The sequence below is a fragment of the Pyrgilauda ruficollis genome, unplaced genomic scaffold (assembly GCF_017590135.1).
Source record: "Pyrgilauda ruficollis isolate IOZ18807 unplaced genomic scaffold, ASM1759013v1 scaffold22, whole genome shotgun sequence".
In the NCBI taxonomy this organism is placed as follows: domain Eukaryota; kingdom Metazoa; phylum Chordata; class Aves; order Passeriformes; family Passeridae; genus Pyrgilauda; species Pyrgilauda ruficollis.
The window spans coordinates 67,149-94,102 of record NW_024521428.1 but is presented as its reverse complement, the minus strand read 5'-3'; the positions used below and the strand labels follow the sequence as shown (position 1 = coordinate 94,102).

The 26,954-nt window shown below is 38.2% G+C and overlaps 1 protein-coding gene across 1 annotated transcript; it reads right to left on the bottom strand.

Moving 5' to 3' along the window:
- Positions 1-1,308: 1,308 nt before the first annotated feature.
- LOC121354158 (regulator of nonsense transcripts 3A-like) lies at positions 1,309-26,954 on the bottom strand. Its single transcript, XM_041468566.1, has 11 exons — positions 26,738-26,954; positions 26,348-26,598; positions 19,267-19,389; positions 18,003-18,109; positions 15,980-16,078; positions 15,783-15,893; positions 11,335-11,390; positions 11,084-11,242; positions 9,074-9,234; positions 5,713-6,007; positions 1,309-2,798 (listed from the first exon to the last, which is right to left on the bottom strand). Exons 1-11 carry the CDS (start codon positions 26,867-26,869, stop codon positions 2,625-2,627), a joined length of 1,668 nt encoding a protein of 555 aa, XP_041324500.1. The 5' UTR covers positions 26,870-26,954; the 3' UTR covers positions 1,309-2,624.

Below are 26,954 nucleotides of genomic sequence, written 5' to 3'. Positions count from 1 at the left end.
ACCTGATTCCTGTTTCCACAGGCACAGGCTGTCCTGCTGGCACTGCCCAAGATGACCATGAGTGCAGAGAGGGGAAGCTCAGTGATGGTGTTTTCTCTGTTTCAGGAGGGGCCACACTGTAGCACAGAGCCTGCAGGCAGCACACCCATGCACCCTGGGCTCCTGGTGCTCCGGGGGCTGCCGTGCTGCTCCTGTCTCTCCTGAGGTACTTGTGGCAGGTGTAGCTGGCCATAGCAATGCTCAGATCCTGCTGATGGTGGCCAGTGCTTCCTACTGCCCCCTTCAGATGTGGCAAGAATAGATACCAGTACCTGCTGTGTTAGAGAGGCTGTCCCAAGGGCTCCTAGAGTGGCACTGCCAAGCCGTCAGGCAGCTTGGGATGCAGCTCAGGCTGCAGCTGTGTGCAGATGTTGACTACTGCACTCTCCACATCCAAATTTGGATGTCCTGAATATTCCTTCCATGTGAATACCTAAGTCAAAGGACAGCTTCTCTGTCTCTGCCCCTTTGGGCAGGAGCCTGCATTCACAAGAACACAAAAATTTGTCAAAAAGCTGCAGGAATTTCTGTCTTGACCTGAATCTACAGCTTGACCTGATGGGCACAAGTGTTTAAGCACTGACAGTTTTTACTGGGATGAGGTTTGAGTAAGAAGACCCAAATGGAAAAACACTGCAAAATTCTTGTGTTTAGTTAGTTCTCTATAATACTATCAAGAGGTGCTTATAACCAAGGAACTTGGGTGCAAGTGGAGAAGCCCAAAAGCCGAAAGATATCAAACTTGAGTTGTGAGCATGTGCAAAATCACAGCTCCTCTGTGTCCTGCCAGTCCCTCTCAGAGGTGAAACACACCCCCTGCTCCAGGGACCACAGGGCATCAAAAAAAGGTGGGAAATGCTTTTGAGCAGACCCTCAACTGGTGAAGATCCCAGCTGTGCCCAGCTCTACTGCAGAATTTCCCTGACGAGTTTCCTTGGCTCAAGCTGGGATTTTTCACTGAGGGGAAAGCCTGCCCTCTCAGTGCTCAGCCAGGACACCACAACAAAATCCTTTCTCCTGCAGTCAGGGTAGACTTGGCAAACGAGATAAACTTTAGATGGAGCTAAACCCAGATGATTCTCTAGCAGCAGTTTTACTTAATCTTGAAGTAATTTTAGTTGGCAGCTGACTTATGTAGCCTGATACTAAAATTCTTCTCAACTGTATTTTTATCTGCTTCTGAAGCCTGCAAAGCAGTATAACAGCATCTTACTCTTTTTTTTTTCTGGAGTAATAGATGAAAAAATAGCACAGTATCACATCTCAAAATCATAGTCAAAATCTTTTTTGCTTTTATTCTATTTAATGCTTAATATCTGGTAAAATACAATAAATAATTTTCAGTCTAGGACAATCAGATGTTATGCTTAATAATAAAATGTTCAGAGAGGATGTAAAAATAATATCTTACTATTTAACTTCAATGACAAAGCAGGTCTCAGTTTTAGACAACTGAGAAATTTTCAGCCATGAAAGATAAATGAAGATATCCTGCCCTTTCATAAACACACGTCTATCATTGAAACCAACAGAAGACACACACACCCCCACACATACATATGTATATGTGCCTGCCTTAGAGGGCAGAATTTGGCCTGGATCTTACAAAATGGTAGTTTGCAACTGACATTCATGAGTGTTTAATTTTTTAACAAATAAAACTGCAGAATGCTCATGTATTTTACATTTTCCAAATCCTGTTACTGCAACTTATATGAAACATTAGCATATAAAAAGTCATCACTGTACAACCACATTTTTTTGTCCAAAAGTCAGTGTCAGAATGATAAAAACCAGCTATTTAATTAAAACCAGATTTATTGTTAATGTGCCGATGTTTGCATTAGCTGTGTTCTGTTTTAAGCACAAGGAATCTATTAAAACATAAAAGGCAAAAGTGGCTCAGAAAATGACAAACTCTCCAAGAACATACTTGTAGCTTTACTAACACTTATCTGACACTACAGTTAATTGAAAACCAATGTAAACACCATGAGGTACAGATACCACTGGACATTCCTCACAACTGTGCAAACTGTGGGCCTCATCCTGAAAACACCACTGGCTCCAGAGCTTCGTCCCAGGGCTGGTCCCCTGAGTCCATCTGCAACACCCTGCAGCAGCCCCTGCCCCTGCCTTTTGCAGGAAGGGGTCCTGTGGACCCTCATGTCATGCACCAAATACATGTAAAATGCCTCAGATTTCAAACTGATGCAAATTTACATTTCATTTTTTTAGACTCAAGAAGTTGACATAGCTTCTCTAAAGTCTTATATAAATATTCCCTTAAAATTTTTAGAGGGTCTTCTATTTCAAGGTAAATCTAATAAAATACTTGAACTGCTTTTAAATTACGCAGAGTGCTGAGCTCCTTTTTGTAAAAAAGCAGCAATATTCCTTTGCTGTAAGATATTTTATATATCTCCAGTCACTCTTCCCTTTATTTTACAGAAAGTAAGAGGCAGAGCTTTTATTATTTTGTTGATGCAATTGCCTGTGGAATTCTGAAACAGCCCAATGGATTTTTGTGATGATGCTGAATCTTAAATTCATTCCTTTTCACAAGACTTTTCCCCCAGACTGTTTTATTCTGCTTCTTCAGTCTTTTCAGAACCAGCTCCAGCTGAATTATCTGCCTCATACTTTTTATCAGGAGCATCTTCAAAGGATTTCCCACTGCAGTCATAGGTTTTGCTTGTAGGTCCCATATGTGTTCGGATGCGAGCTCCTGGCTGGTACAACTGCATGGCTGGACGATCCTAGAGGGAAGGAGATAATGGTTAACGCTGTGAGAAACTCATGTGGGACACATATGTGGAATTTTAAAGTTTTGAATCTTTATGAAGAAAGTAGATTTTGTGTTAAATTACTTTACATTTTATAAGAACCAGGAAAAAAATGGCATGTAATGAAAATTGACTTGGTATTCAGTATCTAGTATTCAATATGGGTTGTTTGTAACACTATTCTTGGGAGCCAAACATTTGAAAAAATGAAAAACACTTTAAAAATTAAAGATCCTATGATACATTTGACATAAACAAGGAGAAATACTGCAATTATCAAACATGCTACTTACAAGTAAAACAAAAGAAATGTTGCTACCTTCACTAACATCAGCTGAGAAGAACAATAGCCTGTGCACTTGCAACTCTGCAGATGAAATGTCAAATATTATACAGAACATAAAAATCCAAGACAGACTAGAGAACAGCTCAGCAGGTAGCAGCTAGAAAATTATTCTCAACTGATCATCAATCATTACCCAATCCTTACCAGAATTTAAACATGCAATGCACATTTGAATTATACACATCAAAATAAAATTGTACAGTTTTTGCACCACTTCATCTTGCCTTCCATACTGAGTATGAGAGCAAGAGAATTTATGCACTGATAATAAACAAAGGAAGTACAAGTTGAGATGTGCAGGCTCTATGAGTGACCCAATCATACACATGCTGCTCTGATCCTGAGAAAATGGAAGAAGGAGCCAGTTTATGTGGAAAATACACCTCAAACCTGAAAATGGTGATGCTTTTCAGAGCACTCTTTATTTTTGAAATTTCATTAGTAAAACACACCAGTTAGAAACTCTGCTTAAGAAGTCTTTTCCTGGTAAGGGTATTCTACTTTCGCATAATGTTATGAAGCAACCAAAAGCTCACCACTACCTGAGCTTTTTGATCAGTCTTGTGTTAAGTTTAGCAAACAGCCAGCAGCCTACTTAAAGACAGTGGCAGAGCACTGAAACTGTCCTACATCAAACTATACCATTTTTCAATTCCTTCATAATGAAGTAAGTAATAAAATAAGTAATAATAAGTAACTTTGAAGTAATTCTGGATTTTTGTTCTTTCATTTATTTTTCTTATTCCCAATATGCATTTCCCCTTTTCTTTTCTTTTTCTTTCACCTTTTTTCACCCATTTTTTTTCTCCTTCTCTTTAGACCAGATGTCAAGATTCACTACTGAGCCTTATGACTAGATCATTCTACTTAGTGCTTTGCAGTGTGGTATGAAATGCATAACACACCTTTCTATATCCCAAACAGCTGCATAAAAGTAGATCCTCAAGCAGTGCCCTTTAGAAAGTTTAAGATAAAGGGTCCAAATGACTGTTCTTACCACAGCCTCTGTAGCCTGTGGTTTGTATAAAAGCTATCATGTTACTTACACTGGAAATTTCCCATTTTCTAATTAATTCCTACAAACTTCAGAAAGAGGTTCTATCTCTGACTAAAAATTGGTGTTGGCATTGTCAATGCTATACTTAAGTTGTAAAACTGAGCCCCTAAGGAAAAAAGTCACCACACTGCAAAATCCCTGATGGATTGTGCTTATTTTTTTAGGGAACAAATCTACTATTTTAGTCCTAAGTATGGACTAATCCAGGGACTCAGCAAGGTACCACAAGTGTGATGCAAAGAAATAAAAAGCAGGCAGCTTCTTAAAACTTGTCAAAAGGGCCCAAGACCCACCATGCAATTCCAAGGCTGGAGATTATTTTGACAGATTTCAAGAAGAGCATGGCAAGAATGAGAAAAAAAATATTTTTTCCCATCTTCCTGTTTCTGAACTAGCCATTTTTCTGACTGCTCTACAGAAAAATGTAGAGCCACTGATGCGGAAAGTGGCTAATGTGTAAATGCAGATAAATCTTAGCCATCCCACCCAGCTGACCTCTGCATAAAAAACAACCTCAGGGCACACCGGGCTTTCTGTGTTGGCACAAGATGACTTCCTTGACATGCACAGTGAGTCCACCTGAACTTTTTCCCTGCACACTCCATGCAGACTCACTCTGCATGTGACCAGTTTACTCTTGTCAGCCTTAGCCCACAGTATAGATCAGTCACTTGCTTTGAAAGAAGAGTTTCACATGCAGAATAAATTTCTAGGCTAACAGTGTTTTGGTCATCTTTTGTGGAAAATCTAGGATCAAGAGAGAGAGAGAGAAAGGGGCTGACAAGGAGAGCCACATCCTGAAAAGAGTCTGGCATATCCGTGAAATCAGCCAGCCTGAGAAAAATGATACCCATATCTCTGGGAGACAATAAGGGACAGCTCTACTACACACCCTGATACAGGCTCTGCTCACACTGGTTTTCCATCTGCTCTTCTGACAACAGCTATGAGGATAAATTTATCCTGATGAAATGACAGCCTTTTCATACTGGCAGGTATGCAATACTAAAGAATCCATACATTCATGCTCTCTGAATTAGCTATTTATTTAAGTCCTTATTGTTGCTCTACCAAGCAATGCCTGGCAAATCCATAATATAATTATTTTATGAGAGTAATGGAAGTACATTTTTAAAAGACTAACATACCACAGTTTTTGAATTTCATTACACATCAGAAGTGTAATGATTTTTAATATACTTATAAAATGTAAGGCTTCCAAGAATAGTATTCTTCAAATGGCAGGGTTGAAGTGAAGACAGAAGGTCTTCTATATATTGTGAATATGAATGAGCCTGTAACCTTAACTTATTTTAACTGCTGTTGTCCTTTGACAACAACCCAGAAAGAAATCTGGGTTTTACTGAAAATGAGATAAGGAATTCTTTTGAAAAAGCATCTTTATGCTGAATTTGCAGAAGTTAAAACCTGTGATCTTGAACCATATTAACTAATGAAAGATTATCCTAAATGAATAAAAGAACCTTATTTCTTATGCGCTCCTTTTTGGATGCCATGTCATCACACTTGTCCTCTTTACCCAGTTTGTCTACTGCCTCCACAGTGAAGCTGTAGTTGTAGTTCCCTTTCTTTCCTCTGTCTTGGTTGTATCCTTTCCCCCATTTCAGCTCTTCTTCATTCCTTCTCATAAACTTGTCAAACTCATAGTGAGTTCTATGCTTTCTGCCATCATCCAATCGATACCTTTGTCTTTCAGGTTCTTTTTCTCGAAATCTTCTCTCCAAATCTCTTTGCTCTTTGTCACTATCATTTTGTGACCTATGAGTATGTACGAAAAGAAAGAAAATCCAAGCAATTAACAGTAAAAAGGAGCTACAGAAAGATACAAGTCAAACCTTTCCTTTGACTTCAGAAGTGTGTAGATAAATTATATAGCAAGGTTGTTTTCTTCTCATTACAAAGGGTTAAATGCTGAATGTCTTACCCATGTATGTCCACCCATGCATTTGGTTCAGAATAGCAGACAAAGCTTTACCAAGCTTTTGTGCAACTATTGTGGAAGGCCCATTCTTCACCTTCTATCCCTCTTTGAAATCCTATCAATAGTTCCCCAATACCCTTCATATAAACACATGCTGCACTATTAGCTCTTGTCGCCTGGCATTGAGGTGAGTCATGCATGGAAGTATTCCTTTGAACGGGAACATTCATGAGCTGAAGGAATTGTGCAGGTATCATGTATCAATTTGTAAATTTCATGTCTCTGCATAACAAAAATTATTTACTGATATCATAACTTGCAGAAGACATTTATGAAAATAAATACTTATGTTCCAGGCTTTTGTTTATTGTGCCTCCAAATAATTTAGCCTGCCTTTGCCTATTTTATTTCAGCAAAGACCATTACCTTACCACAACATGATACTTAATTTCTGCTATGCTGTAAATGGTTTATATTATAAAGACTATTGGCAATATTTTGCTGCCTGTCTGATAAAATTCTCAGCTCATATTCACTTTATTGTTCCAGTTCAGCAAATGGGTGTTTCTCTCATATGGCAAGACTGTAAATAATGAAGATCACAAAATAGACTGAACTTCAAAAGGAACAAATACAGGCAGTTTCTTTTCATTACATATGTATAAATACTTAAAACTGAAACAGCAAGTTACTTATGTTAGTCTCATATTTTGGGAAACTGCAGACAGAATCAGAGAGGATGGAGATTTTTTAATGGTCAAATAGTGATATGCCTCTCATTTATAATTATTTAATACAAATAAAAGTGTATCTATATATATAACTTTTCTTTTTCATATAACAGAAATGTGAAAATTGGTAGCATCTTTCATGAACTTGGGCATTAGTGGGGCTGCCAAAAGAGGGTCCCCATCTCAGGAAGCGCTGAAACTCAGAGCAGAACCTGAATGAGAGGTTAAGTTATTCAGCATTTCACAAGACTGAGCTAGAGTCAGCATAACACGTTCACCAAGTGGAAGCAACATCCGTCCCAGCTGTCACAGACACCTGAACCAACCACAGGTACACAGACCCTGTACCTGTAGCATGGATATATTAACATAAAATACTATATTAGCTAAGTAAGTTGCTTTGTTTCATGTTTAATATGCTATTCCAGAACCTAACTTCAAGTCCTAGCAAGGCTCAGGGCATGACCTTCCAAAAAGCCAGAAAGACCCTCTCAATTTGTTGCTGCAGTATTGCCTGATACTTGTCTCTTCCCTTGTCTGTTACTGTCGGGGAGGAAGTGCTGTGTCTGAAGGCAGGCAGGTGACAGGGATACAAACTCCTGTTCCAAGAGTAGTTAAAGTAGATTCCTAAAATTCAGTCACAGTGAACAGGCAGGCAAGAATGGAAATGGCAGGGTAAGCAATTTCAGAGTATAGGTAGAAGACAAAGTTACACAGTCCAAGAAAGCAGAAATGAATAGAAATAAAGGAAATTGAAGCACTTCTGTTTGATGCAGTTTCAAATCCGTATTTGACCACGTAACTTATGTACCTACTGAGATTTTGATTTGTGGTAGGAAGCTATTGCTACCAAGCCTTTGACATGGTTTCAAACAGGAAGTTCAGTCTCCTGCAGGTAGAGTTGGCAGTTACAGCTTATTACCAATTTCTGAGTCAGTGACAAAGTATTTCAACTTTAAATCTCAATCCAGCTGAAACAGCTCATAGCTTGCTACCCACCCACTAAAAATCAAGATGAAATCAGCACTTGGAAACACAAGGTAATGCTTATTGTACCTCTGCAGCCAAATGAATTCTGTTTTACATCAGCAAAATCTACATTAATGTCTTATTAAACTTAATGCATCAATAGCAAACAATGGTGTTACATGGCACCACCAAAAGGTGAATCCATAAAAAGCCAGAGAAGTAGTGGGATCAGCATCCCTGGAGGTACTTAAAAGACATGCAGACATGACACTTGAGGACACAGTGTATAATGGCAGCTTGGCAGTGCTGGGTTAACAGTTGGACTCAATGATCTTAAAGGTCCATTCCAACCTGAAACATTCTGTAAGTAGCAAACAACTTATTTGCCCCTGCAAGTGTTTCTGTTGAGCTTGTTCTGTTTCCTTTCTTGAAAACCATCAATAAAGAAGTTGCTGAATATTTTCAATTTCAGAGTTTCAGGATATGGAATTTTTCAGGAACATTCAGAACACACATTTTTCTTCGTTATTTATCTTGCATATCTTATGGGTAGATCCTGCTTGCAATGGGACTCATATGCCAAAGGACAAGAAAGAGAACCAACTGCTGAAAACACTTGTGAGATGAGTCATTTCCAGGCTACAGCAGTAATAGAACTGAGCTATGCCTTTTGTTCCTACCATTGCAAATGTAATACAAAAGGCATCAGGAGATAGAGACAGCCTACTGCATGTATCTATCATAAGGCTTTCATTCACACCTTCACTATTTTGCCATTGTCCCACTTACCTAAACATTTATAGGTTCATTGTAGCCAACCCACACATGAAGGAAAAATATGGCATTGTGGACAATTTAGTCTTTAACATGATTAATGGAAGGAAAGCCTTACCTGAGCTCTTGATGGGGAACAGGTGAAATAACAACAAACAAAATTACTTGAATTTTCATGCAGAAATCCTTCCAATCAGGGATTTCAAAGCATTTCACCAATAACAAATTGCATCCACTAATACTGCCACCAGGTCAGTAAATTGTTACGAAACACCTTTTACCAAAACAACAGGAAGAGATTTGTTCACACACAGAATGAAATTGCCTCTTTGGTGCCAGAACATCTTGTCAATGCACCACTTATATTTAAGCCTTGTGATGAAAGCATTTAAGATCTAAATTAAAGACTAAAAGATAAATATTACTTACTTTTCCTTAATTTCTTTTAGTGAACTCTCCAAAGATTTGGATTTTATACTCCCAGATCCAGGTGATTTATCCCATTTATTTTCCTCAGTGTCAGCTTCTTCACCTTTTTCTTTGTGCTTTTCACTGGCCAGTTCATCTCCTTTTTCAGGCTTCCTGAGAAGCTAAGAGATATTTGTTTATATTGTGATGTAAAATTATTCTTCTCTACTGTACAGACATTTTATACAGTAACCTGCTAAGACTGGAGATACCTTATTTACATGCTAGGAATGTATTTTACAAAGTACAAAATTTAAAGTTATTTTTAAAGAATGGCTTACATTTGCTAAGGAGTGACAGTCATTAACAGGCATTCAACTGCACTCTTTCAAATATGTGGAGAATACTGGAGAAAGCACTTACCTATTCTTCCCAGAGCACTTACCTACTCTTTTCTCCTGAGTTATAAATATAAAGACATTATTATGGTCTATGGTTTCTCAGAAATCATGTAACAGAGCTCAATGTCATTGCCCATAAAATAAGAAGTAGAACTTCTACAGTACTACAAAGAGAGCAGGATTAATACTTCACTCCTTGAAATATTATATATAAAATGTGAGTCACATGAATTGGGATAGACAGGCATGTAGAAGTAGGTGCTTAATACATGCTGACACAAATACAGATGAGGAAAAATTTCTGATATTAGCAGAAGAGAAATCATTACATTTTCGCCTTGAAGATTAGGATTTTCAAGAAGTCTGTTCCTTTCATAGCAACCCACAGAGGGTTTCAGCAGAGCATAGTATTACAGGCATAATCTTTATAGAAGGATCAACTGTCTCAAATTATTACCCTACCATATCAATTCTAGGCATAACACCTCAGTTTTTCCATTCCACCATTTTGTTTCTGAAATGAGCACAGATTAATCTTCTCCAATATATGGAACTTCTATAATGCTTGTCTCAGGTAGTATTTTCCTTTTCTTTCAGAGACAGAAATAGCTTTCAGGGTCATATCACCACAGATATATCATGAATACTGGGGCTTGTTGGACAAGCATTTTTAGGTAATATATTTTAAGGATTAAGTCCCTTTTCTTATGAACTTCTAGAGTATTTTTTTTTTTATGCCCAGATATGAAAAACTTGTAATTCAGCTTCAGAATTTACTATTTTTATACTTTTAGGTGAAGTAAACTGTTTTCCAAGAACAAACGAGGAAAGATGTCCACAGTTCTGTGGCTTCTCACCACTACTAAATCTGAGCCAAGTCTGTGTGTTCTTGCTTTATGCTACAGATTCTTATACCAAATTTCATCCTCAAAACAGCCTATAAAGCCTTTCCAGTAACAAAAAATTTGGTTCAGATGAACAGTTTTATCTATGTAATCTTACAGAAATAAGATGGTTTTATATGGCCTGAATCCATAGCACAAGATAAACTCTCCTAAGTGATGTCATTAAAATCTGTTCAGATTGCTGAAAGGCAGTGCAACCTGAAATTAGCATACAATTAAAATACATCAGTTCTGAGTATAAACAGAAATATGTGTCTCTGCATACATGGCCAATTGAAGATTTGCATGACAGAAAGTGTTAAAGCTATGTTTCACAGAAACACACAATCACAGAATATTCTGAGTTAGAAGAGACCCACAAGGATCATCAAGTCCAACTCTTAAGTGAATGGCACATATGGGGATCAAACTCACAATAATCTTCCAACAGGTTGGCACAGAACAATTTGGTTCTGTCAGGTAATGCTGGCACAGAATGCTGCAGAGTTGTATGAAGATGTCTGAGTTAACCTGCTCTAACTGCACCAGCACACCATGGTAGGTAAGGCCATCAGTCACACTTTCAAAGAACACTTTGTCAAAGCCCTACATTGGCTTTCCCTTCCAGTCAAAACTGGTTTGCTGTCTCCACACTGTGCTGTTGTACACTGAACAAACACTGAGATACCAAAGAACTTCTGGATAACTTCAAAAGAAGAATAATTTTTTTCACTGATCTCAGTTACCTTGATCCTTATTTCTTTTTCAGAAATCTTCTTTTGCTTCTCCACTTCTTTTCTTTTACGTCTTTCTTCTTCTCTGCGCTTCCTTTTCTCTTCCTCCCGCAAACGTTTCTTCTCCAATTCTCTCCGCCTTCGTTCTTCTCTTTTCTCTTCTCGTATTCTCTGAAGAGTTCAATAATGATTAATTGTAAATTGTCCAACAGAAAACCATATGAAACATAAAGGTGGAACTTCAGGCAAAAGTCTGAACGTACCTGCTTTTCTAATTTTCTATTTTTAATATATTCCAAAAGGGGTGTTGTTCTTCTAGCTAAAACACAAAAAATTTGTGATATAGTGTTCAACTCCTAAAATGCACTCATTTCTTTGCTTTAGTATTAACCCCCTTTTTCTAGCTTTATCTGAAAGGGAGCTAAGTCATTGATAAACCTATTTGTCTCATGTACTGTTGAAGGCATTCCCATCATTCTGCTTTAGAAACACTTAATTGATTTTTTGCTGTTAGCATTAGAAGCAACAGAAATATGCTGCACGATTATTTGATATTTAATTAAATATCATATCCTTTCAGTTCAAGAGAACGGCTTTTCTCTTTTGCTCAAGGAAAGGTTATTTTACCAAAAGAAAGAAATAAATGTGTTCAGAATATATTCCTACATTTTACTTTTGTACATCAAAACCTAGCTATATTGTTGTTCATATACAGCCCACATTACTGTAATCTCACATAGCACTTTTCAATCCCAGAAACATGAAGGAAACATTTTCAGTCTCATATAACATTTTGATTTACCTGACATTTAGTATTCACCTTTCCACGGGAAAACAGGAGGAATAACAGATAAGCAGTTTGTTCCAGGTTACATAGCAAAGTATTAGCAGATCCATTAAAACTGTGGCTTCCAAAATTGCTAATAAAAGGTCTCATCTACTGAATCACACAGCCATTCTTTTATTTCAGAGCTATCTCCATGCTCTGAAATCAAGTCACCTGCCTGAACCATCCCCAAATTCTACAAAAACTTGGAGAACATCATCAAATTCTTTACCATGTTCCTTATCAAATTCTTTATTCATGGCTGTCAGTACTGAATTCAGACTTCGATTCAGCCCATACTTACAGCTGTGAGTAGTTACAACAAATTTTGTCAGTTTTAGATATCCCAGAATAGAAAATGTTTACCACTTGAAATTGCTTTACAGTTATGTATCGGATTCTCCCTCAAACCACAGAAAAACATTCCCTATTGAAATGCATGACAAAATTTGAAAGAAAAGAAAGGAAAAAAAAAGTTAGAAAAGTCTTCAACAAAGAGAAATGACATGGCCAAAATCTAGACATAATTCATATCCCAAAAACATTTAATGTTTTTGCATTGAAAGTTGGATTATTCTGGGGGCAACACATTCATTAATAACAAAATTTTGTTACACAGTTATGAATGGGAAGGCTGATAGGATTCACTGTTTCTTTTTAGCAAGTATCAGTGGTAGGAATCAACAACCAATAAAGATTGTTGATTTGGTATTTTTCTCCCTCTATTCCTAGATTTTCCATGCCCCCCCCATCCTCCCAACCTACCCATCATTTTGGACAAGTTTTAGGTCCCCAGAGCCCCCTTCCAGTCCCTCAGATCTGAGTTTTGCCTCTCTCTCCTGCTCCTTAAGTTCCCCTGCCTGAGCAGTGGCTGTCTCTGGGCACTTTTACATGTTGAAAGAGATCACAAATTGTAACTGGAAGGTCTGGGGAAAGGATAAGCTGCACTGAGAGTTCAGAACTTGACCCTAGTAATGACTAAGACTGTAGTACAAGAGGTTTAATGAGAAATTATAACTTGAAATTCAAGGGAGAGAAGCAGTGTGTGATGAGTACTACCAAAAGATGAAGGGGGAAAAAAAAGTTTATCAGACTTGAATCTTACCCATCTTATTTATGGGCCTTACTGCAATACAAACCTAAGAGCACTTTCCTAAAATGTTTAAGAATAATTAAAAGAAAATAAATTACTAAATTAAGAGCTGTGTCAGCAAAACTTTACATTTTATCTTGCTGTCTACAAACAAACTAGAAGAAATTGCTGATCTTCATCTTGCTACAGAGAAAATCTCTTTCATATCTCTCTGTCACGTGGAAACTGATCAGCCAACGCATCTGGCATGATGCATAAAACATGTTGGTTTGCAGTAACTTTACATGGAGAAATTCTGAGCACGTGAGGCTCAATTCTGCCAGCAAAGTCTTGGGCACATCCTTCATTGACATCAGCGGGAGTAACACCTTTGAAACTGGACACACAGCTAAACCCTTACATAATTTTGCTATAAACATGCTACCTGCTGAAGAAATCTTTGGTTTTGTACTGATAGCAATGGCCACAGCTCTGAATGGCAGGAAAAATAAAGCAACTAGTTTGATATCCTCTGATTTAACAGAAATGAAACATTAAAACTCTTAAAGCTGCCTTCAGTTAATATTGTTACTCAGAAATCTGCAACTCTCAAGATTAATCATCTTCCCTGATGTAAGTTAATAAATCTGCTTGAAACTGTAAACTTTTTGCAAACTGCAAACTTATTAAAATTTTTTACTACCTTTACTCTGCTGTCAACCAGAGAACCATGGAAGATTGGGGGTAAATAAAAATTACTGGATGACTTCCCCATCTAAAGCAGCAACAAACGAGTTTTATTGATAACAGGGTTATCTAAATGCAAATTGTAACTGGAAGGTCTGGGGAATGGATAAGCTGCACTGAGAGTTCAGAACTTGACCCTAGTAATGACTAAGACTGTAGTACAAGAGGTTTAATGAGAAATTATAACTTGAAGTTCAAGGGAGAGAAGCAGTGTGTGATGAGTACTACCAAAAGAAGATGAAGGGGGAAAAAAAGTTTATCAAACTTGAATCTTACCCATCTTATTTATGGGCCTTACTGCAATACAAACCTAAGAGCACTTTCCTAAAATGTTTAAGAATAATTAAAAGAAAATAAATTACTAAATTAAGAGCTGTGTCAGCAAAACTTTACATTTTATCTTGCTGTCTACAAACAAACTAGAAGAAATTGCTGATCTTCATCTTGCTACAGAGAAAATCTCTTTCATATCTCTCTGTCACGTGGAAACTGATCAGCCAACGCATCTGGCATGATGCATAAAACATGTTGGTTTGCAGTAACTTTACATGGAGAAATTCTGAGCACGTGAGGCTCAATTCTGCCAGCAAAGTCTTGGGCACATCCTTCATTGACATCAGCGGGAGTAACACCTTTGAAACTGGACACACAGCTAAACCCTTACATAATTTTGCTATAAACATGCTACCTGCTGAAGAAATCTTTGGTTTTGTACTGATAGCAATGGCCACAGCTCTGAATGGCAGGAAAAATAAAGCAACTAGTTTGATATCCTCTGATTTAACAGAAATGAAACATTAAAACTCTTAAAGCTGCCCTCAGTTAATATTGTTACTCAGAAATCTGCAACTCTCAAGATTAATCATCTTCCCTGATGTAAGTTAATAAATCTGCTTGAAACTGTAAACTTTTTGCAAACTGCAAACTTATTAAAATTTTTTACTACCTTTACTCTGCTGTCAACCAGAGAACCATGGAAGATTGGGGGTAAATAAAAATTACTGGATGACTTCCCCATCTAAAGCAGCAACAAACGAGTTTTATTGATAACAGGGTTATCTAAATGTCCATTTCCATTTCCTCTAAATTATTAGAGTTTCAAGTCTCTCCAGTCAACACTTAAACAGCACTAACAAGTGACAGGAAAGAGGAAATGGCCTCAAGATGTAACTGAGCAGGTTTATACTGGATATTAAGAAAAATTTCTTCACAAAAGATTATCCAGCACTGGAACAGGCTGCCTGAGGAAATGGTGGAGTCACTGCCCCTGGAGGTATTTAAAAGATGTGCAGTTGTGGCACCTGGGGGCATGGTTTAGTGATGGACTTGGCACTGTTGAGTTAATGGTTGTACTTGATGTTCTTGAACAGCAAGTTTCCAACCTAAATGATTCTATGATTCTAATCAAAAGATGTGGCCACTTTTTCACTGTAAAGAAATAACAGCAAAGGTCAATTTTTTTTCCTACTCAATTGTCACACCTAAGGAAAGACTAACTATTCTGCACATCATCACTTGAAGATACACCAAAATTCCATGTCCTCCTGAAAACTGCATACTAGCACTGAAGATTTCAGTGCTCACCTTATTTAAAATTCCCCCCAGGACTGTGGAAGCCATGCTGCATGCATACAGAAAACAAGGTGTTGCCTTACTTTCAGAGCTTTTCCAGAATCTTGACCATGAGAACAGAGAGAGATCATTTCATGTTTTGTAATAAAAACAGCTAGTATCAGGGATCAATGGTTAAGTATTCAGCTATTTTGCATTTTAAAAATAAATCTTCCATCTACTAATACATCTGTAAGCATTCAGAATTACTAAGGGCCTATTTCTGAAGCCAGTGTGTGTGCATGCAAAAGTTGAAGTGAAACCAAGTGATTTCATGCATAGAGACTTTAAGGTTTACTGCTACTACTTGCCTGGAAAACAAATATTTAACTGGTAATATAAATCTGTTAGACTGATCAGGTCAGCTCTTGCAGGTAGTATCATAAAGATAAAAAGTAAGAAAAAGATAAAGATACTAAATATTCTCAATAATAAGAAAAATCAAGAAAACAGACCAATGAGTTCCCTTGTTTTGGCCTCAATCTCTCCCAAAAGAATCTCAGGATTGGCACAGATCTTGTCTTCATCAGTACAATAATTCTCTAAAAATTTCCTATATTCTGGATCTGTGAAGAAAAATTTTTGAGTTATGTTAACACTTCGCAATACCTAACAGAAATTTCCCACTGTGATGTCAAGAAAAGAGGCTTACCATCTTCAATGCTCCCAGCTTTGGCATCTTTCTTCTTCAGCTTCTTTTTTGAAATCTTCTGGAATGGAGCGAACTCAACCACTGCAGGATATTCCAAACCTTAAAAGAAATCAATCCTTAATATTTTTGAAGGGGAGAAACATTCCCTACCTTCAAGTAAGATCTTCCAAACTCTTGAACATGTGTTGGGAAGTCTTATGTGAAAATAAAAATAAATGTTTCTACAACTCGCTCCTAAACTTCTAATGAAAAGCTACATGTAGAGGTATTTAAAAATTTAAAAAAAGATCTTTTATTTGGATATGCTGACAAGACTGAAAATGAGGATGAATACTGTTGCAAAATAATTTTTTTGCAATATTATTTATAGCTCCCTTTTAATTATTCACAGAAATTGGTTAGAAAAATCTATCACAAAATCTCAGTCTGACAAGTGATTAAGTACTATTGGGAAATCAATCTGGAACTGTTGAGTTGCTTTTCTAAGCCTTTGTTGCCTAAAAGCCTAAAAAATAAGTAAATGCCAGGTAATATGCAATAAAACAACAAAGCATCTCCTTTCAGAACCACAACTGTACAACTCAGCACACAGAATTGTGTGTAACTTCTCTGTTTACGATGGACTGTGCAACTCCTGCCTGTGATTTTACTGGCAGGGATTCTTTGCTTTGAGCTGGCTTCTTCTGCGCACTGGAGTCAGAACCGTGTGTGGGTTTTGAACTGCACTTGGTTTCCATTTGCAGCAGGTTCAAGATTACACTTTGCTCATGTCCAAGGAAAACTTGTCTTCAGTCTGCTAGAACATTTGTTAACCCTATCGAACCCGCTAATCCTTGCTTCAGTTTTAGCCTCATAATGCAATGCTGCCACAAGCCTCACCAGAGAGCACTTCTGATCAAACCTTCTGCTCCTTAATTGCACAAGCAGTCATGTCAAACTGGCCAACTGTGTCCAAGCTCAGTTTTGCACAGTATTCTGGCTTCAGTGCAGATACTATTGCTGAATTTAGGCAAAGTCTGAGGAGAATCATTTAAAAAACTTATTTCTAGTTTTAAATCTTAAAACACACAGAATTTTAAATCTGGGAAATGCACACTGCTAGGAACGTGTTGTTCTTCATCCCTACAAAAACCATCTAAATCTGAGGGATATTAGAGGTAAATAAAACATCTCAGGTAGGAAATGCTGAAGAGGAATTCATTAGTTTGACAGCCTCTTCAGGGATCAGTTTCTAGTAAGAGTGGGCAGGACTACTTTTCACAGGTCCTCTGTAACACTGTGTATACGGATTAGAAAATGTCTCTATAAGAGAGCCACAAACCTATGTCTATTTTACATAACTTATGCAATTTTTTACAGAAGGTATGCCTGAATGAGGCAAGGAACTGCTAAAGTTCTGCTAAACCACTTATTGATGGCAGTTTCATACTCCTGCAGAAGATCTGGATTTACCCATATCTACATTACAGACTTTTTCTTTACTGTTGGGCAAACATTTGCAGACTGAACATTTTAAAACGGGCAATCAATTTTGCCATTCTTGTTCTCAGAATTCAACTCAAGATGTCTGCAAAAGCCCTAAAAATTCAACATCTACATGTCTTAAAAGTGGGCAACCAAAATGTTGAAGGTTTCCTTTTGCTTTTTCCAAACAGGAGTAAGTGGCAGAACTTTAGCTCAGAAAGGCTGAAGATGTAAAAATCTGTGCTCACAATGTGTTCAGTTACAATTGTAATGAATTGTGAAGCTTGCATAAGGTAATTTTCTTAGTATGATCTTGATAGTGCATTCCTGCAAAGTACAGGAATGCACATAAAGCATGCACACAACATAGACAAGCAAAACTGCATGGACAAATATACTTTGCACTTTATTACATTTTAAGTGATAAATGTTAACATATTTTTATGTAATTAACTGCATAGTGATGAAATAATGGCCTAACTAGGAAAAAGAGAGCAAATTGATGGTCTAAACTGGTATATGTATACATACACATTTAATATCTTACAAATAATCCAACCTTTATTATCAATGAAGACATAGCCATCAAAACGATCTCTAAAAAGAAGGATGTCCTCAGGATTTCTAAAGTTAATGTATGCTCTTGAGTAGAGATGAGGATAAAGGCTGCAACAAGAAATTTTATTTTATGTTACTTATTATTCTTTTCAGGGCTAGGGAAAGCATAAAACCAGAAGGACCACATCATAATTCTCATCTTCTTTGAAAAACTGCTATGTAAAGCAGTCTTTGCATTTACACATCTAATGATATATATGAAAAAAAGTAACAGAACATCAGAGTTCTATATGCAACTGTCAAATTTATTCTGAACTGACACAAATATTTCCAGTTTATTTTGTCCCCCTAAATTGCAGAGCATACATTTCCAACTGTGCAGGATCAAAACTTTAATATTTCCCTATTTAAGAGATATGAATAACAGCAGTACTTTTGAGGAACTTCTTGGGCATACTAAGAAAAGTCTTGTATCACTGAAAAGGAAAGGTTAAGTAAAAGACTGCAGTGAAGGGGCAGCTTCCAGGCTGTCACTGTATTTAAATAGATTTTCACCTTTAAGAAAGAATAAAAACTGTAATAGTTGGCAATATAATCCACTGAATTATACACAAATAAATAAATAAATTCCATCAGACATCCATGTGTTATCAATGTACATGCAATGTCTAGTTGTGCCTAACAGTTGCTGTGAAAATCCAAAGCATAGCAAAAGAAACAGGTACTTAATTCTGATTCTTCAAGAATGTACTGGCATAGACCCCACTCCATGGGTAAATATTTAATGTGCCTGATAAAAACCTCAGGGCTGGCACACCACAACCACAATGAGACTGAGGTAATTTAATGAATTAGAACCCATCAGCTAAGTTATTGTGAGTCATGGCATGTACATGCTTTAAACTCCTGCAACTGTTACATATGTCAGTTTGTATTAAACTGACTTAATGATGACTACATATTACATCAAGTTTCTGAACAAATCTTAACACAAGCCTACATCTTTAAAATACCTATAATTCCATAATTCCATTGTCACCTATGGCCTGTCTTCAGACCAACTCGCCACTGGCACCAGGAGACAATAAACACACACAACTGCAATTATATTTCAATCCCATAGCTCTTTCAAAATCAGATTTCACAATGAGTGAGAAAGAGCAAAAATATGGATTGGATCACAGGATCCATACATGTGGCAGCTCAAAGCAACATTGCTTCCGAGTAATTTTTTTTACATATGCACCCATATGGATTCCACTTACAGTGTTAGAAGGAGACCATAAAGAGCAGCGCTGTCAATCTCCAATGGTTTTGTACATCCACCAATTTTGTGTTTGATCCCGTAGCCAGAAGAAATGTTAAAAAACCAGAACGACCTAGAGGGTTTTTTTCATTTAGCTACTTTGTAAATACCACCTATGAAGTGTTTCTACAGCTTGAAGAAGACAAACTGTTTCCAAGGAAGAGAGGAAGAGCCATTTTATCCATATATACCCACATATTTTGACATTCTAGGATAAGAACAGCATCGTGTGAATGGTAAGTGGGTAACTACAAAAATGTCTGCTAGGGCATGCCAGGGCTGAGAGATGCTATAGCATGGCTGTAGAGGTATCACTAAGATGCAAAGCAAATATAAAAAGACAGATTTCTTCTCATTGATTTCAAAGAAGACAACATTTAACACTTTTCATAATTACACAGTTAAAAGATTTATTTTAAAATGTGTAAGTAAAGGAGGGAATTTTATTGTGGCAATCTATAGCTGTACTGGAAGCAATGTCTCTGTGCTGCCTAATGGCTACAACAGTAAGTCTCAGATAACTGGGGCTCTCATGAAGAAGGAAACTTCCTTTGTCACATCACCAGCACTATTCTTATCTTTCATGTGCTTTGAGGTTTAAATTAAACAAGGCCTGACATTAGACTGATATGACTGTACCCTTGAAGTGCTAAATAATCATCAGACAAAACCAGGAATCTTGAGGGACCGTTATTTTTCATTCCAGTTATTATTACCTGAGACTGAGGAACTAAGTTTTAGTCCCTAGTCTAAATAACTACTCCACTGTTCTTTCCATCTTCAGCTTTTGTAAAATACTAAAACTTTCTATAGATTAAAGACTGTTACTTGGACAAGGGTCCACTCCTACATTACTATGGCACTTCTCTGCCTCAGTGCACAGCAAGCAGCTTCGTCATACAGCTGGATTTTTTTTTCCTGTAGGAACTCAGAACCTTTATGGATAGACACATTGTGAACTGAACAGAACTGAAAATACAAAGGCTTGCTCCTTCCTTGTTTCCTTTAGCTGGTATATCAATGCCATCTCTTTCACTTTCTTTGGCAACATAATCTTTTCCTGGAACACAACATATTTTTCTAGCTTTTTCAGCTTAAACAGAGTGAATATATTTCAAAATGGAGAAACATCTGATATGGTTATTAAGCACTCATTAGTAAGAAAGAACTGAGTCTGTATAAACAGGACTGTGGAAAACAGATTTAGAATTTACCTTGCAAGTAAGGGATCTAGTGTTGTTGCTATACACTATTAACATCTTCAATAACTTCACACGCATCAGCAGAAACATACAACAATGTAAAAGCATGGTTGAGCACAGCAGGATATTGGTGTGCAGCACAATACCACAGCAGTGTCTGTCCATTACTGTAGCTATGTATTGGGGTAGAAGGTTGCAGAAACAAAGCTGTGACAACGCTTCTCTGATGGAGCTACTTCTACAAAAGAGTTGGTTCTCATATGCATGTGAGTTAACTATAAGAGTGCTGAGTGCACAAACCCCACACAATTGAGTGTTTCAAACCCTTGTCTTAGGCTTCTTACCCAGCAAAATGTACAGTGTGCCTAAAAAAGGTGAGTAAAATTAACATTCTAGGTGGGAAGCTAACTAAACCTAGCAAATTTAAAATACTTAGCTTGCATATATATCACTTTTATTCTAGGTTTCACATACATGACTTTCAGCAGCTACTCCTCACCCTGGATTGTCTTTACCTATCCATTCAGAACTCAACAGCATGGTCATGCAGCAAAGAATGCACAGGGCTTCACAGGCTACAGGCACTCTGAGGTTAACAACCCCTCCTAGGAAGAAACACTCTTGCTTGACTTTTGTACTTAGTATTTAGCAATTACTGGCTAAAATACTCTTTACTCTTCAGGATTTTGTCTTCCAGCTGAGTCCTACAGAAGTGAACTCTGTGTGTCTCCTCCTTTTTTCAAGTATCTAACACCACAGATTTCATTCAGGATCTGAAATTCAGTTTTATCATCCAAAAGCTGGTTCCATTTTGCCATATGTTTGCTGTCTATAATGCTGCTTTCCACACGTATAATGTTTTGGACAGATGCACTGCACATGTCAGCACTTGGAGCAATCTCTATGGAAATAACCCAGATGAGACTGAGTGTACACATTTATTCATTCCAACACACTGTTTCTTTTTTTGTTTTTCTGCTCTGCATTCAAGGGTATTCAATCTTTTAGGGTGCATTTATTTCTGTAACACTTAGTCTATCATCTTTTTAAGTCCTTATTTTTCTAGCAACTTTAATAACAAACACATTCTAAATGTTTACTTCTTCTACAAAGTACCTTTTAACACAATTGTGTAAAAAGACTGATATACAGGAACACAATTTAAAATAGTTATTTACAGTCTAAACAGCAACATATTAACTATAAACCCAGCAATCTTATCTTAGTAAAATACTTATCAACTCATGAATCATGGCGGGCATTTATAAAATATATACTTACATGTATATAGAGCTCTACAACTAAATTTTGGAGTCAAATAGCTCCTCCACCCATTCATACGGTAATTGATAACACATCATTGACATTGCCATGTCAAGCTAAAATCCCCTGGCCTTCATCCTTGTCATCTTTTGTGGTCATTTATGTTAGGGGTGAAACTGGCACAATTTCAAATAAGCTTAGTCTTTCCTTTTTACAGCTAAAAATGAGCAGTTTGCCTGGCAGAGAAGGCAGAAACACCAGAGCTGTGCCAATCAAAGCCTGTCAATTATTTCACCCAGAACACAGTAGTGGTGGTTCCCTTGAAGCACTAAGGGCACTGCCCCTTCAGTGCTGCTGTTCCCGGGTACAAACCTACATCCTACAGTGCTAATGCTGTTTAGCTACAATAATCCTGAGCACAATGTTGGGAAGAAGTTATGGAGGGAAAAGGAGGAGTGCTCTTTGGAAAAGCTTTATCACTCTGTGTGATACATGGCATGGCACTGACTATTTGAACTGTTTTCATGCAAGCAAGGCTTGTGCTCCGATTTCTTTCCTTTCATAAACTCAGAACACTGTCAACAATTCCTGGCACTCAGCACTCAATGCCAGCCCAGAGAGACTACCCAAACCCTGAAGGGCCAGAGATCAATCACTTTAGAATAGGCTCAGAAACCTTTACTAGCAGACAAAAAGGAAAGAGCATCTGGAAAACATAGTTCATATTTGAAGTCTGAGTACACAACAGTCTATCAAGAAGGCAGAGTCTTTATTATCATCTATAAACAGTGTTTTGTTAGCATTTTGATGTCAATATGCAAGAGAAAATAAATGTAATGCAGTGAATCAGATGAGTCTGAAAAAGAAACGAAACACAAGTCACTTTCTGAAATGATTTTACTGAAATGGATGTAACTGAAAAACTGAAAATTACATTAATCACACGAAATTTGAAAAAGTTTTATAGCTTGCCTATAACACAGCATTGTAAACTTATAGATAACACAAAGATATTATAAAGATTACAAAAACAGAGAAACTGGAGCTGATACACATATCTTTGTTTTGTCCTCTAGGATGAATTATCTTGGAAATAAAAATGTAGAAACAGCTACAGTAAGACCTCTCTAGTGCCCTTATCAACAGCAACTAATAGAGAATGCCAGGAGAAAATTTATTAAAAAGGGGAAAAAGTATAAATACTTCACTCAGTTCATAACTGCAAGTATCTGCAGCCTAGGGACTTTGTAACACCAAACTTGTAGCTTATGTTTAATAGGTTTTCATAGATAAATATCCGTCTGAGTATTTGTCTCACTGCTCCTGACCCATTTCTATGTCTGAGTATTTGTCTAACTGCTCCTGACCCATTTCTAACATTCATCATTCGTGGCATGAATTTCTGACAAGCTGTAAAATCTGAATGAGCTTATAGAGACTTCTGTGAAGTAGTAACACAGGATGTGGTCAAACTGGGATGTTACAGCTCTCAAGGAAACTTGTCTGCTTCTGCATCAAAGCATCTCTATGCCCCTTTCCAATAGATCCTCTTCACTGAGTAGCTTCTTCAAATCCTTCTCATTGGGTGACATGACATTTCTTTTCATCTTCACATGTTTTTGTTATCACTGAATTCTCTGGATTGCTTGCCACCTACGCACATGGTACAGGATCTAGAAAAAAGCTATTCAGTGAAAGACAGAAAACATGCTAACCTTGTCCTGTAGCTTTTCCTGTTAGCTGGGATGACATGAAGACACATGCACAAAGTTTGCTGAAATCTGGTGAACTGTCCATAACATGACAGACTATGGGAATATAATGCCTTATACTCAAAAAGTATTCTCTTCTGGGTAAGAGAAGACTGAGATTAACCTTGATTAAACTTTTACTTTCTGGAAGTTTATTGTATATTTCTCAGTGGGTAATGTAAAGAGATGACTCAGAAAAAGATATACACAGGTATGTGTCAGCATTTGAACAAAGGGGACGAAAGAGACAAGGTGATCTTGAGCCAGTCAAAAAACAAATAATCAGTCAAACCAACAGGGCAGAATGGCAGTGAAATGCCCATGTAAGCTGTGTAGTTTGCTGAAAGAAGCTGTAGCCATACAAACCTGGTAAAGATAAACCCATTCCAAAAAAACCCATCTTGTGTCTGAAAACACATTTTTTGAAAAGCAGGATGAAGAAAAACGGAGCGAGCACAAACACTTCATGCTGAAAAATTCAAACTTGAATGAATTTTTAAAAAATTAGTTTAGATTTGTGAAGGCAGAAGAGAATAACATTACAAATAACAGTGCGAGAGAAAAAACAGTATCTTTCATTGGTAACCTGCCATAGATGCAATTAAACAAGTGAACAGCAATATTTTTGGGTCATCCAAATTTCATCACATAGGAGAGAAAATTAAACTATATATGCAACTATTGTCAGTGCCTTCTTTTTTTCTAAAGAGCCTGACTCCCTAAATTCTTACACAAACTTTTCTGGAAAATTAAAATCAGAATTTTTTAAAACTGTTAATTGGCATTGTGCATCTAAACACAGTGAGAACTGACACTCTTCTTCAGAGAATTTTTGGTTTGCCTTTGGTATTTTCCTCTTATCAAATGAACAGCTGGGACAAAAGCCTTAAGGAGGCCCATTTGGAAACAGAGATGACAAAGTTCAGAAGAGCAATGTTAGGTACAAAGATTTTCCATCAGAGTAAGTTTTCCTCCTTCCTCACTCCACATCCTTTGTGGTTTTAACAGAAAAGCTGAAGCACCTACTATTTTGATGCTGCACTCATGTGCAACTACCTAGGTCAGAAATGGTCATAATTTCTCTAAATAAACATTTATTTTCTCTTGAATGTGAAACTGACTCTGAGAGAACCCCTAACTTCCAAATTTGGTCAGCAATAAAGAGTCGGCATCCCTCTAGAGTCAGTGGAAAGAATCTCGAGCCAGAGGAGGGGTGATTCATCACACACTAAAATATGACAAGATAGATCTTCAGTTCTTCAGAACACATGAAGCATACATGGTGTTTTGTTTCTCTTCTGGAAACTGATTTATTCAAAATTCATTTTACCACTGTGATATTGAGTAAATTATGTAACTATACCAGCAATTCTGATTTAATTTAAATCAACCAATATTTCTCCTTTTTAACTTTTGCATGAGACAAAAAGGAATAAAACTAGATTATTTACAAATTTGTATGAAGCACATAAAAATCCATGCAGGTAAACGGAGAAACTAAACTCAAATGGAACTCATTCTGTTATTGTTTGCCCCAGACTGAATCTTGCTCACAGCCAATTAGGCAGGCTGTTACAGTTCATCAATGAAGGTTAAAACAAACATCAAGGTTTCAAACTACATTATGACGTATTCATACAAAAAAAAAACAAAAACCAAAAACAAAACCCACTTTAAAATCTCCAGTGTAAAGGAAAAGAGCAGGAGGGCCATTGTCTCTGCATATGCAGCCAGCTTTCAGAAATATTTTAAGAAGTAAACTGAACTATTCAGAGACAGTGACTCAAAACAGTGCTCATTTGTGGAGATGCCAGGGTGCTTGGTTGAGATGGAGTAGGTGAACTTTCAGCTGTGTAATGGCTAAACCTCTGATCTGATAAGGCACAGGGTGAACGATGGGCTGTGAGTGAGATACCAGCCGGATCCTGTGGAGAGAACTGTGCCCCTTGTCATGCTAAGCTGCGCTTCCTTGCACAAACCACTGGGCTGTGGGGCTCCCCCTCCTCTCCCTGGGAAATGCCAGGGAACTCACGTGTGACCTGAGTGGGTTCATCCCTGCTGATGGGATGCAATGGGGCACAACTGACTCGACTGCGCTGCTGGCACTGCTGGCCCTGCCCCAAGAATCACAGCGTGTGCCTGAGAGCATTGGCCAAATGCTTCTTTAACTCTGTCAGGCTTAGTGCTGACTATTTTCCTGGAGAGCCTGTTCCAGCGCCCAACCACCCTCTGGGTGAAGAACCTTTTTCTACATGCAATCTAAACCTCCCCAGACACAGCTTTGTGCCATTCCTTCACATCCTGTCACTGGCTACCAGAGAGAAAGTATCAGTGCCTGCCCCTCCATTTTCCTTTGTGAGAAAGCTGTAAGAAGCTGCTATGAGGTCTTCCCTCAGCTGTGTCAGTTTTTCTTGTGATGACACTTTGTTTTTTCCATCGTACCTTATTCCTGGGGAGTCTTTCTGAGGGAGAAGTGCAAGAGCACCTGGCTGGAGGTCAGCCATCCAGAGTCAACCCACTACATCCAGCTAAACTGCCCAATAATAAAGAGCAGGAAACTGTGTAGAAACCTCTGGCTGAATGATGCCACCACACAAAGCAGTAAAATGGCAACCTGTTTTAATTTCTGAGCACTTTAATATCTGAATTTAATTTTACTGAGCTCTGGGTTATAGTAATTTTCAATTCTTCAGTTTTCCAATTAAAAAAACCCCGGGAATAAATCAAATCTCACAGTACTGAAGGACTCACAGAATTGTCAGGGTTGGAAGGGATCTCTGGTCCAACCCCCCTGCCAAGGCAGGTCACCTAGAGCAGGTGTCACAGGAGCATGTCCAGGTGGGTTCTGAACGTCTCCAGCCAGACAGACTCTGTGACATCCCCAGACAGCCTGTTATACTCTGCAAGTATTATTTGAAAGGTGCTTGAATAAAGACGGAGAAATGTGCTCTTGCCCTTGTCAGAAGCTGCTTTGCTACAGCAATAGCCAGCCTTGACTTCACAATTAAAGGTGAAATGATTTCCAGCGCTGACGCTGGGGGTCTCCCAGTACTCCAGGGAATGAACACTCTCACTCTGCAGATGAAGAAATTCCCGTTACAAACACACGGACCTGCCGAGACCAGGCTCGGTCTGTCCCCTCACTGCAGCCTCCCTCCCACCCTCTCCCATCTCCCACCGGAGCCGCCCCCGCCCCGAGCCCGCGCCTCCTCACTTTGCTCAGCGCCGTTTTCTTCTCCTCCCGCTGTTTCCCCGGCGCCGGCTGAAGCGGCGGCGGCAGCGGGGACGGGTTCGGCGGAGCGTCCGTGTCGCGGCGCGGCGACTCCTGCAGCTGCGGGGCGTCCATGGGCCGCGAGTCGCGGCCGCCACCGCGGCCCGACCCCGGCCCCGGCCCCCGGCCCGAGCGCACCGAGCCGCCGCGCCCGCAGCCG